General features: G+C 42.4%; 1 protein-coding gene across 4 annotated transcripts in view; it reads left to right on the forward strand.

Moving 5' to 3' along the window:
* Positions 1-13545, forward strand: part of HIC2 (HIC ZBTB transcriptional repressor 2) — a 74835-nt gene extending 61290 nt beyond the window's left edge. For 3 of the 4 annotated variants that reach the window (XM_052690998.1, XM_052690997.1, XM_052690999.1), the window contains 2 exons: positions 478-616; positions 6597-13545. In XM_052690998.1, coding sequence (XP_052546958.1) covers positions 6633-8345 — 1713 coding nt within the window. In that variant the 5' untranslated portion in view covers positions 478-616; positions 6597-6632 and the 3' untranslated portion in view covers positions 8346-13545. The remainder of the gene's footprint in view (positions 1-477; positions 617-6596) is intronic. The other variant, XM_052691000.1, reaches the window with a different exon arrangement.

The following is a 13545-nucleotide window of genomic DNA, read 5'->3' on the forward strand; positions in this document are numbered from 1 at the left end:
GAGATGTTATGAGAGAAGGATTTCAAGAGCTTGGGAAGGGGAACAGGGAAAAGGGAACAACATGAAGGATCAGCATTTAAGTACTATTTCCATTGTCTGTATGTGGGTAACAAGACCGTGAAGCTCTGGCACCATTTTTTTTTTTTTTTTCCATTACAGAAGCATTTCTAAAGGTGATATTACCTGCCTGTATTTCTAGGCAGTAGGGAAGCTGGTGCAGATAGCCTGGGATCTGCTGTTCTTGGATATGTGTTCCGTGGTACACCTGAAACTCAGTGCCATTGGAGTCCTGAATGGAGGTGGACAGAGCAAGTCATCAAGGAAAAGTGCAGAAGTCTTCCGCTCTTTCTGTCACAGATCAGCTCGGGGGAGATGGGTGGAGGGGAGGTTGTTTTCGTAGTTACAGTTTTAAGGCAGATGGCCATTTTAAAATGTACGTTTCAATTTTGATTGCCGTTTTTTAATTGCATTTAACAGCGCCTGGTTCTCCATTCTGCATCCGTGCAGCCACGTTCTATTGATGGCCTGTTGTGATTTCAATGGAACATCATGGGATGTACCTGGCACGTCGGGCAGCACTGGATGGAGGTGCCTTTAGCCCAATGTACCTGGCATGGTAAGCGGCAACCAAGTGGTTAATCTGCATTGTACTGCTCGTAGTCTTGGCTTTTATAGCAAGGTGTTCCTGCTTTGCTGCAGCCTTGCAATTACTGGAAATCACTTTGCTCTCCTGATGTTAGTGCTTTCATGCACACAGGGCCTCTATCCTCACCCATGGACATCTCCATTGCCTATACAGTTTGCCATGCAGCGGGGAAGGAACTAGCCATGTCAGGCTCTGATTGTTATTCTAGGACAGGAAAAAGAAGGACTAGGGACATCATTTGATTCTATCTTCTCTCCTTTTTGGGTCAGACGCTGGTAGCAGTTGAGCATGTACTGCCCACGTACAAAACGTCCAAACATTGCAGAACAAAGGTACCAAAGAGGTGCTTGTGACTATATCCCAAGCTTCACCAATTCTGCAGGTGTCTTGTAAATTGCTTGAGGGAGACAGGATGGCAGTTCTATCTGGCAATAAATTGAATGTAACAAACAAGATAAGGACCACTTTATGTTTGCTGATATGGTATCCTCTGTGAAATAATCCTCCATTCTCTTCCTTTCCATGTGTACACTTGCAACAGCAGCTGCGCATCCTGCTTTCTCCTGCATGTTGCTTTCTCTCCCTTCCCCAGTTCTGCAGACCTATTCCTTGTAACTTGACATGTTGGTCCTACCTATTTTGAAGTGTGAGATACTCTAGTGTGAAAAACAAGCGTGCTGCATCCAGTTTTCTGCTTCTCAAAGACCATCTCAAAGAGCTTTTGCTGTTCTAATGCCGATGATGAAAAAGTGCATGTTCTTGCCTCTGCTTCAATGTTCTGCTGTCTGCCTTCTCACAGGGGATAGAGAACAGTTTGAGCTAACATAGTTCATGCATTCCTGTCTGCCTCTGCTGCTCTGGAATGTGAATACATTCACAAGGTATGGGTTAATGACCTGCCAACTGCAGCTCCTGGGGGGAAAGTTAGCAGCCCTGAAAGACCACCTCACCAATACCTTGGGAAAATCCTGGAAGTAAGTTCTCTAGGGGGGTGGGGAAAGAAAGATCAGATGAGCCAGCGAACAGTAGGAAAGCTCTTCCTGCTAGGATTTTCCAGTTCTCTAAAAAAGTTAGTTCCTCTGAAACTGAAGGGTGAAGAATCCACGTTTCAGTTTCACCTAGATACGACAGTAGCTGGACACAGCATTTTTAGTGTTGGAAGTAACTTGGTGGGAAAAAGCAACAAAGAAAGCAATTGGTTTTGTTTGTCTTGTTCTTTCCCATGCTCACTACTGCATGTCTACTTGGTGCAGCAGAACTGCTTAGCAAGGAAGAGTCATAAGTAAGCAAGACCCTATTTTTTCCTAGATATATTATAACATGCATGCTAGGCTAATGCTTTACTGGCATCTAATTTGATACATCACATCTAATTTGTTTGCTGGTTTTATCTGCAGTACTGTTAGTTCACTGTTCAGGTGCTTGGCACAAATCCTCTCCATGAAATGAGTGATTCCTTAAATCTGTTTTTGATTGATTCTTTGCTTCACTGTTGTTGCTTCTTAGAAGGTGAACAGTATTCAGATGTTAAAATCTATAACACGGGTGAAATCAGAGTCTCCTACTAGAGGCTGCTAAGAGAACACACAATGTTTATTCAGGAATTACTTTTAGGAAAAGATTTAGGAATATTAAAGAGACTCAAATGAATGTAGATTTTATACTATTTACAGGGAGTGAAGGGATTCCTCTTCTCACGTACTTTGGCAACCTAATTTTCAGCGATTTCCAAAGTCTTTACAGAAATTGAGAGCAAATTATGTTTTTCCTGCTTTGTAGTGAGAGCAGCAAAGCTCCTGGAGCTGTTGATGTGTTCTGCATGCTCTCCACACGCACTCGATGACTGCATGCTCAAACCTGGGCACAGCAGCTCAGTTACTCAGCTCCTTGGGCATTACTGCTTGTGAAAATGCTTTTAGCTTGTGCAGCTTTGTTCAATGTGTGGCATTTGCTTGCAGCATTGCTGTAATCTGTGATTTGTGCTCTGTATTTTTCGTATCTTTGCATGTGCTGTGTCGCAATGACATGGATATAGTGGAGTAGTGGAGAGCCTCAGTCTTCTTCCTTACTTGCACAAGAATACTTAAGCAAGTTCTGCTTTGAAAACTGTGTCTTGAATGACTGGGAAGCAACCTAAATCTGAAAAACTACCTCTACTGCTTTTTGATTAAAGTCTTCTGTGATCCTGTTTAAATGCAAAGGAGTGAAATTTTGCACACCAAATTCAATACTGAAAGACTGTGAGCCTTGGTTTTGTTGTTTTTTCTTTTATCGGAGAACTCCCTATAAATGGGGAATTTGTGGTTTTGTTTGTTTTTTTAATCTTCTTGCAGAAAACAAAAAAGGAAGGGTTCTTAAAAATTATACTGAAATACACAAAATATAAACCACTGTGGTTTTTCAGGGTCTTTTGGGGGCTTTTGTTGTTAATACTGGTGGTAATGTTGTGCACATCTTCAAGGTTTGTTAAGAACCATTCTCTGCAAACTGACAGATAGGAAGACCTTTGTAAGGCTGCACCTGCCATTTGTTTGGGAAGATCTGCTCAGTTTTATACAGGACTTAACCTTGTAGTTATCTTTGATCCCACGCTTTCCGCTAGAAGTGAGAACTTAGGAATGCCAGAGGTCAAGGAATAATGCATGCTTGTCCTTTTGCTAACAAGATTTCCAGCATTCCCCTACTCACAAAATGCATCACTGCTAAAGAAGGGTTTATAATTGGTCAACTCTGGAAAACATCTGGAATGAATTTATTTGTGTCCAGGACTGTACAAGATATATAAGCCAGGTATGCCAACAAAGGTATTCAGTCAAAGGTGTGCTCTCTGACCCACGTTGCTGTCCTGGTAAAAACCCTCAGTGGGCAATTTCTGACAAACTTTTATATATGGAGATCTAAACTTGGCTGAAGGTTTTGCCTGCCCTGTTCTATTATATTCGTCTTGTTGGGGTTGCTAAATCCATGTTACACTTCAGCTAACAAATTCAAATTTGACAGATGGTGTTGTACTGCTTAAACTTGATCGCTGCATTTAAAATCTACTATAGGTAATAACCTATCTCATACTTCTGTCCTACTGAAATTTTACTTCTGTAAAATTTGAGATGTGAGATAAATATAGATAATTTAAACAACATGTACTATGCTAATTTTCTTGCTGCAGAACATACTGCGTTTTAATAATAACATTATCTTTCTCATAGAGTTCAGTAAAAAGCCAAATATAATTTTGGGGCTGCTTTCCCTGCAGGCTCATTACCTCATTACCTCATTTCAAGATCATTTAAGGCAGAAGGGTTCCCATTTGTAGCTGCAACAAGCCTTCACTTTTTGCAAAGGCTTAGACAAACATGTCTGCAGAAATTTCTAGACCTCTGCTTCAAGTGCCATACGAATGGTAAACAAGCTCACTTCTAGTTCAGGAACGCATATTTTTTTTATTAGTCTGTTCAAGAAAAAAATGCTGGCTATGATCTTTCCTTTCTCTTCCTGCATTTTCCTTATGGAACACTTAAAAATTATATTGAGGTATTTTGCATATTATATGCAAGGAGAAGCACTGTTACAGTTGTAGTGCAATAACAGGTGGTCTCTTGCTACTGCTGAGCAGGATGCATTCATATCTAGAGACAGAGTGTTATGTTGCAAGCCAAGTTTTTGTCCGTCCCTATGAATATATGTTGGTGACCCAGAAGTAAGTGCTTTTTTAAAGGCCTGGTCAGCTAAAAGTGGGCATTTGGTGCCTCACTTGTTACTTCTTCCTTTTAATCAGCAGTTCTGGAAGAAAGCTACTGCAGCCAGACGCACTGCCTGTGCACTGTAGCTCTGATGTAACCATCTCCAGCAAAACTTGTTTTTAAAGTGCTCAACGTAGTTCACTGGTGGTAATCCCTTTATGTTTTCAAGAAGCGGCAGAATGAATTTCTATGACAGAAACACTATAAAGAGAGAAGAAATAATTGTCTAAAATCGTAGCAAGCCTGTATTTCCTTCTTTGGCTGAGACCATTTTTAAAGCCAGCCATCTTGGCAAGCAGTATTAATGAGCAGTGAATTCACCATTTAATGTGGATACCATCCATTGTGAAATGGATAGGAATGGAACAGAAAAGCAGAACAGTCATTTTAGCTGTGGATCAAGGTGAAAAGCAACTGTGATCTGTGTGCACAGAACAAGGGCCACAAAATTCTACCAAATGCAAAGGCAAATTGCAGGCTGGTCAACCAAAAAAATGTGTCCTGTGGAAGAAGGGAGGCACCTGCTTGGCAGATTGTTCGGTAACTGCAGAAGTGCCATTCTAGTGAGTCAGCAGTTTGGGAAGAAAAGCAGTTTACTTTTTGGTTACTTCTTTCATAAAGAAAAATCCTTTTGCTTCATGGAAACAGATGAGGTAAATTTAACACCTTTCTGCAAAATGAAAACTTTTTATTCATCACCAGTCAGTAAGAATATAAGTAAGGTATGAAGGAGGCTTTTTTTTTTTTGTTAAACTATGGAGGTATTATTCATTATTTCTTTTTCTTGAGTACACATACTTGACCCAGAGAGAAGATAAGCCTAGATCAGCTTAATGCTTTATCATTTGAAATCTGATGTGACAGAATGGAACACACAAACAATAAAAGCATTAAGTCAAGATGATTTTAAGAGAATAATCTTCATTTCTATGGATGTAGGGCCTGCTCCTCCATCAAAAGCAGAAATCTATTTCAATAATAAGATGAACTGGGAAAGAAAGGGAGAAGGGGAAAGATGAAGGTAGCTGTTTTATGTTTGAAGCTCAGAAATTACTTTAAATGAATTTTAAATTAACAGATAAATGCCCATTATAAGTAGCAGCCGACGCTTTCAAACAAAAATATCAACAACAACAAAAGAAACAAAATTAATCTTGGATTTCTGAATGCAGCCCCGATTTTAAATGCTAATTTCTACATGTTCTCATATCTACCAAATTTGCAGGTGGCAGTTAGTTTGGATCCTCCTCAAACCAACTGCTTAATAAGGGCCATCAATATAAATCAATATAAATATCTAAAATAAATTACACTGTACATACCATTAGTGAAATACATGAACTACACAGAGATAACCACAATCTTACTCTCTTACCAGTATTTCAGGGTAGAGAGACTGCTATTTGAGATAGGTTACTTGAATTCTATTTGTTTAGACAAAAATCTTTCAAAATTAAGGGAGGAATTAACTTGAGAAAACAGTTTCAGATTGTTAAATATACTTGCTGGCATTTAGCTAGCTCAGCATCCTGAATTTCAGGCAGTCCAAGGTTGATTCTAGCACTTAATGTTAGTGGATCAGGATATGGACATTGCCTGGGGGGGTGATTTTTAAAACAGCCTTTCTTAAGGAGATTTCCCATTGACACCTCTGTGTGATTAATTCCATCTCCACTGGATTTAGTTGCTAAATGTCATTTTCTCACCCCCAGAGCTGCTGGAGTTTAATATGTTGTAAGACTTCATCATATTAAAGCCAAGAAACAAACTACACATTAAAGCAGGGAAGGTGAAGCTTATGCTAGTTATTTTACATGCTCGGATATACAAATGGCAGAGAGAGAGATGCTTTTTTCCTTTTCCTTTTTATCTTTCTCCTTATTCCCCCTTCAGATTTGTGTTAGGAAACGCAAAAAGTTTTCCCCTATACCTAACTACTGTTTTCTCACTAGTATCTTTTGAATAGCAATTCCAGCCAATGATGATTTCTTTTGTAAAAATCTGATTTTTGAGACTTGAAATCTTAGTGTGAGTAATACTTCTGTCGGTAATCCAGGAAGGATCACAGCTTGCAAGGCTACATCATATCCAGACCTCCATAGTCAGTGTCAAGTTGAACAAAGACTGCACACTGTTAAGCCAGTCTATTAAATGTAGACATGTTTGAGTGGAAACAGCAGGTTCACACTTCCCATCATCCTGTTTTGCAGGTGGTAAAGTGAAGGTGAAAGGAAGAGAAGGTGGAGATGGAACTGCCAAATCATGCCAAACAACTGCTACTGCAGCTGAACCAGCAACGAGCCAAAGGTTTCCTCTGTGATGTGATCATTGTGGTAGAAAATGCCCTGTTTCGTGCCCATAAGAACATCTTGGCAGCCAGCAGTATGTATTTCAAATCCCTTGTCCTGCATGACAACCTGATTAACTTAGACACGGACATGGTGAACCCCACCGTGTTCCGTCAGATCTTGGACTTTATTTATACTGGTAAGCTCTTAACGACTGACCAGCCCGGTGAACAGAACTTCAGTGCTCTCCTCACCGCAGCAAGCTACCTCCAACTGCACGACCTGGCAGCTCTCTGCAGAAAGAAGCTAAAGCGAAACAGCAAGTCCTTCTCTGGCAAGGCCAGTGGCCTTGGTGTTGGGAGATCTGCCAGGACTCAGAGACTTTCCGCTGCTTCTGTCATTCAAGCTCGCTATTCAGGGTCAAATGAGGGGTTGAAGGGCTCCCATACAAAGGAGCTGTCAAAGGGAAAGCTCTCTGATGATGAGGTCTTTATCAGCAGCTCCAATCAAGAGAACTGTCACTCCTTAAGCAGGGGAGCCAGTAAGAATTGTGGTGGGGGTGGTAGTGCAAATGGGAGCACTGGTGATCAGGAGCTCGGCCTCGATTTGTCCAAAAAGAGTCCATCACTCCCAGTTGCAGCCTCTCACGATGACACGCAGCACAGCGAAAGCCAGCATGGCTCTCCTCAATCTGCCTCAGCCCCTGCAGCCAACAGTGCCTCATCATTTGACGAGTCTGGAGTTGGAGCCCCTCACAGCATAGCGGACAGCAGTGACCCCATGGAGATGGATCTGAGCGAGGAGTGCCACCACTCACTGACAGAGAGCAGCCAGCGCAAGGGCCTCCGGCATTCGTCCCGTAAGAAGGAGTGGATCAAGAAAGATAATGCCTTTGACCGAAAGGATGGAGGCAAAGACAGGGATGAAGGCGAAGGGCTGCCCAATGGGATCTTGCTGGGGCCCTTGTCCAAGTCTGTGGAGCGGAGCCTGGCTGGGGCTTATGGTGCAGACCTGCCCTACTCGTGTAAGGAGGAGGTAGAAAATGGCAAGGAGAACAGTGATGACAGCGGCCAGAGTGAGAGCGAGAGTGGTGGGCATACCAGTGCCAACTACGTCTACCGACAGGAGGGATTTGAGCCAGTGGCGTATGGTGACAACCTGTATGTCTGCATTCCCTGTGGCAAAGGCTTCCCCAGCTCTGAGCAGCTGAATGCCCATGTGGAGACACACACTGAGGAAGACCTTTACATCAAGGAGGAAGGCACATATGGCGGCAAGGATGAAGCCGAGGATTTGTCCAACCCCAACCAGTCCTATTCTGCAGAGTCCCGGCCCTTCAAGTGCTCTGTGTGTGAGAAGAGCTACAAGGATCCAGCGACACTGCGACAGCATGAGAAGACTCACTGGCTGACGCGGCCTTTCCCTTGCAACATCTGCGGCAAGATGTTCACACAGCGGGGCACCATGACACGGCACATGCGCAGCCACCTGGGGCTCAAGCCCTTTGCTTGCGAGGAATGCGGGATGCGCTTTACCCGACAGTACCGACTGACAGAGCATATGCGTGTCCACTCAGGAGAAAAACCCTACGAATGTCAACTGTGTGGTGGGAAATTCACCCAGCAGCGCAATCTGATCAGCCACCTGCGAATGCATACCTCTCCCACATAAGCCAAAGACTCCAGAATGAGCTTCGAGCCCATCCGCAGTGATTTACCTTTCTGTAAGACTTGCTGCTTAAAAAAAACAAAAACAAGCAAACAAACAAAAAAGGGGGCAACTCCCCATACTCTGTTCAGTCATGGGAGGCCTAAACAAATGTAGCTTTAACATTTTTTTAAAAGTTGTTATCCCTTAAAAAAAAAAAAAAAAAAAAAAAAAAGGTCCACAGCCAAGCTGATGCATTTAGTCCAACTCTCCCTCAAAATCTTGGTGATCTAGCATGAAATGTCACTTCTTTCCATGTGCACTGACTTCACTGTCATTTTGGGAATCTGAAGCAAGGAGGAGGACCACAGGGAACTTTCGTTCTCTGCTGGATCCAGCCTCCCTGCCTCTTTCCTATGCGATGCTGTGGCCCTAGTCATGTTCTCTCTTAAAATGAAACTCAGTAGGGTATTTCTTGCCATTCAAAAGAAAATAGCATACATCTATGAAAAAACATTGCATTGCCCTCACAAACACGGAAACTGTGTCTGTGGACCATCTTGCAGGGTTGGCAGCCCTTTTGGATGCTGTGGTAAAGCCAAAGCAGTGATGGAACCCACCACCCACCCTGCTGGGCTGGCCATGGTGGAGACAGCCATCTACCTAGGCATGCAGTGCCAGGGTGCTTTGCTTAAAGAGCTGGTGATGCTTTCCTTACCATCCCTCACTCATTTGGTTTTAATCTTTATCCTTGGCACACGTAACCACATACCACCTTTTCCCACAAAACATGCAAACCTCTTCAGCCTTACCCATGACTGAACCAGGGACTGGATGCCCTGAGAATTTTTCAGTGAGCAGGGGGTCGTCTTTACTTTTCTAGTAGTTTCGTATGAATATTCTTTGCTTAGAGGTACTTTTATTAAAGGAAAAACCATTGTAACGTTTATGTGAATGTTTGAACTGGAAGGTCTGAGGTTAATTCTATGGTGGGTGGGTAGGGAGGGGGTTTGATGTAGGCTGGACTTGGTACAAGTTCCTTAGGTACTTTTTTATTATTGTTTATTTTATTTTTTTTTGTGTGTGTGTGTGTATGTTTTTAGCTTTCCTCCCTCACTAAAGAACAAGTCTGTGTGTACAGACTTGTTACCTTTGCTACCTCTTGAATTCATGAGAACAATAAGATGGTTAGTGAAAGATTAGGCATTTTTTTTTTCTCTTATTGTAAGTAATTCAATGTATAAAGGTAGAAGCTAAATTAAATTAAGGGATTTTTACCACCCTGTCCTTCCATCAAGTCAGCTAGAGAAATGTTAAAGCAAAGCTTGGCCAAAGACAAAGCAAAAAATATGCTGAGCCAGAAGCTGTGCTGGCTGCTCAGCCTGGCTCGTTCGCAGTCTCTTGGCTGTTTGTAGTCACTTTTAGATAAAAGAAGAAAACTTCTCTGAGTTTTCTGGGCCCTTTCCAGCTTTGTTTATTGAATCTGGATACTATGGGGAGAGGAAAATGCCCCCCTCATCTTCCACTCCCCCAGCACATCTGGGTCAGTCTGTAAACACCTGGCAGGACAGAGGGTGAGGGCATAGCAGTCTATAATTTACTAGAATCCAGAGTGCAATAAGGTGGAGGAGAGGAGGAAAAAGCAAACCAAAGTGTTTCATATCCTCCTTTTTACACAGTTTAACACACGCACACAAAAAGAAAGAAAAATGAAAAGAAACAAAATGTTCTTGCAACATCTGCATAAGACATCACAGCCAACAGCTGCTATTGGTTTAGGAGAAGAGACAGAGAACTCAGCCCACCAATTCTTGGCCCCCTTGACTTTGTTGGCGTGACCTTGTGGAAAGCTATGGCTTATTTCAAGCCTCCTGTGACTGTGGTGGTAAAAATTCACAGCCAGTAGAATCATCCCTTCTGAATTGAGAAGTTTACACTTGTATTTTTTCGCTCTCCTTTTTTTTTTCCCACTCAAACCAGTATAGTCTCTGAATAGGGTTTACCAAACCTCACATTTTATCTTTTTTAAAAAAATAAACTTTTTTTTTTTAAGTTTTGACCAAAAAAAAGAAAGAAAGAAAGAAAAAGAAAAAAAGTGAGCATGTTTGTCTGAAACTAAGAAATATAAGCTTCTTTTTTTTTTTTTTCTTTTTTTTTTTTTTTGTTAAGATGGACTAGTCCAAAAGAAGTTTTTGGGTCAGTTGAATGAACTGAGGAAACTGGAATCCAGGCTCCAAGCAATAGACTAACTGAGCTGCGCCTTGGCCTGGTGTCACATTACAGGGAACACGCTGCCCCTTTCCTGCCCGCTCTGCTGTGCTGTTTGCTCGTGCTATTGTCTGCCTGCTCTGGCCCCACTGTGACTTGGGGCATGAGGAGAGCACGGACTTTTCATTTCTCATCGTGCTGAGGCACGCTCTTTTCTTCTAGGGGGGCTAGGTGTGTTTTTAGTGTCTTTAGCACTTCCACATTTGAATTTATATTGAATTTTTCTTCCCTCAGTTCCCAGCCAACCTCCTCCCTAAGAACATCCCCAGAATCATCTTTGGGGAAAAGAGGGAAGGCCTTGCCATCTACCTTCTTCTCGAAGTAAGTCCCAGCAGGGCTTAAGGACAGCCATACAAAATTAGTTCCAAGGCACTTTCACACTGCCTTCACCTTCCCTCCAGCAGCCTGAAAGCTGAGCTCAATCTCATGCTGCCTCTGGCTGCTGCCACAGCAGAGCCTCCTTTTCTGCTGGCTGGCTCGGAACCCACCAAGTCCCGATTTTGACAATTATCTTTAGCTCTCCTAGTGAGAAACGTCGCTGGCAGTAAGCTCTGCCTCTGCAGTAGGTTTTGGGCACCATTTTCCCCCCTTTGCTCATAGCCCCACAGTTTGTTGTGGTGATGGGGTAAGTGGGAGGGCAGCTGTGCAGAGGCCATAGGATGCAGCTGTAGCTGGGGCTGCCGAGCCAAGGCATGGAGCACCCACAGCTCAGGGAAGCACAGTCAGATCCAAAGTGGGCAACCAACCTGCTCCCCCTCGTTTAATTCCATTTTTACAAGCATGCATGTGAGTGATGTAGCTTCTCCTTCCCCTTCTAGGTACCTTCTTCATTTCTTTCTTAAGCTTTGAGAATCATTTTGAAATTTCAGGACCCAATGCTTTTTTTTTTTTTTTTTTTTCTTCTTCCCCAGAATGGCTTTTTTACTTTATCCCTCTCCCCCAGCACTTAAACAATACGACTAAAGTCTGTGTACAGCAAGAGTATTGTACAAAAGGAAATTTTGTTCTTTTTTCAAGTAGCTGCGTAAAGTTGTGTTCCGTAGATTGAGTATAAACATTTTCCAAATTGTGACAGTAATAATGAATAACTAATAATACTCAAAACTTCAGGGACTGTTTAAGGCCTGCTTGGGGCCTGAACACTCAACTGCATTTGTACGACATAGTATTGTATCAAACATTTTTCTGTATTTTAATGAGAAAGCAAAACACTAGTTTCATATTTAAGATTTTAAGAGTTTTAGGGTGGGGGGAGGGAGTTGCTTTTTTTTTTTTCAAGATACACAGAGAGCCTCAAGAGGAATAAAACATTAAAGAGAAAAAAAAAAAAGAAAAAGAAAAAAAAAGAAAGAAAAAAAAAAAAGAGGCCTGGCAGCTTAAGCATATGCTTTAGTCACTTAGTTCCAGAATGTTTTCGGAGTAACAGGAAAAAAAAAAAAAGGATAAAATAGTGAAAGTTGTATAAAAAATAAGCTCATACCCAAATTCACAAAACTATTTTTTAAACCAAAGCACATTTGAATGAGTATGGAACCTCACTTGGCTCAGAAAAGTACTAATATATTTATCTCATTGTTTACATAAACTTTTACAGTTTCAGACCTCAACAGATCTAGGGGCCAGTCAAAATTAATCTTTGTTTTTTCCATTGGTTTCTCTTCTGAAGGCTATTGCAGATTCCCCAATTCGGGAGGGGGGAACTGCAAGCCAGCCTGCATTCCAACACTGCTCAGTGAGGGTGGGGAGGGAGAGCAGTCAGAACTATGGCACGTAGGTTTAGGACTTTTTGTCTCCAGCCCATGAGGGATGCTGCTGTGCAAGGCCCAGGCCCTCATACTGTGCAGGCTCAGCTGCTAAGGCCCACAGCTTGCAGCCATGGGGAGCAGCCAACTTCTTCCTCAGAGGACCTTGAGTGGGAGGGTGGAGAAGCCCCAGGAGAGCGTACAGGGATGGAAGAAGTTTTGGGGATCAGAGAAGAGTGTTGTCAGAAACGAGGGAGCTGCTATACCCAGCTCATCTCCCTCGGGCTAGCAATCACTGAGCTAGGTTTAGCTGCTTTCCTGCCCTTACTGCAAGACCTCCAAAACCAAATTCCTGGCAAAAATAAATGAAAGCCCAGCTCTGTGCATTTGGGGAAGTTAGCAGGAGCCACAAAGATCACAGAAAACACCAAAGAGCTATTGACACGCAGCTTCTGTGAGGCTCTGTGGCTGCTGATGTGGAAGAATATGCACAACTCTGTGCCACGCTCTGCGTCAGCACGGGCTGCGCAGAGGCGGCATCTCCCTGTGAAATGCAGTGGTGGCCAGGGAAGCTTTACTGGTCTGGGGTGAGGGCACGAGCGCAGACACGTAGCTCCCTTCTTCTACCCAGAGCTGCCCTGGGGCCTGAGCTATGCTGTTCTGACTATCTGAGCCACCTTTTAATTAAACAGCCGGAGTGATTCACTCCATACCTTGCAGTCACGTGCAAAGACACCAACCAAAAACCATAAGGCTTTCTAGGTGAAACTTAAGATAGATTTGCATGTTAGAAGAGTCTAATGATGACCAATGAAGATGGTTTGCAAAAATATTGCTGAAGCCAAAAAAAAAGAAAGGATTGTTTTTTAGAAAACCTCTCCATCATTAGTCTTGACCCTTTGTAGCTTTTACCTTCTACACCAAAGCCACCTCAAACATTTGATGGGGGGGCTGATGGAAAATGAAATATTAATTTTGCCTGGTCTTAATATCTAACAAAGATGGTGCAAACACTATTTGACAGTGTTGTTTTTGTATCAAGATGTATGTGCAGTAATGAATGTATTTATTTCTCAGATTCTGTATGCACAGTTTTGCAATGTAATTCAGAAAGTTGCAAACACAAAGATGTGTCTGCAGGGTCTACTCTACAGGATTTCAAAAAAATGAAAAAAAAAATATATTAAAAAAAAAAAAAAAAAAAAAAAAAAGAA

This window comes from Tympanuchus pallidicinctus, unplaced genomic scaffold (genome assembly GCF_026119805.1).
Source record: "Tympanuchus pallidicinctus isolate F22 unplaced genomic scaffold, pur_lepc_1.0 scaffold28, whole genome shotgun sequence".
Classification (NCBI taxonomy): domain Eukaryota; kingdom Metazoa; phylum Chordata; class Aves; order Galliformes; family Phasianidae; genus Tympanuchus; species Tympanuchus pallidicinctus.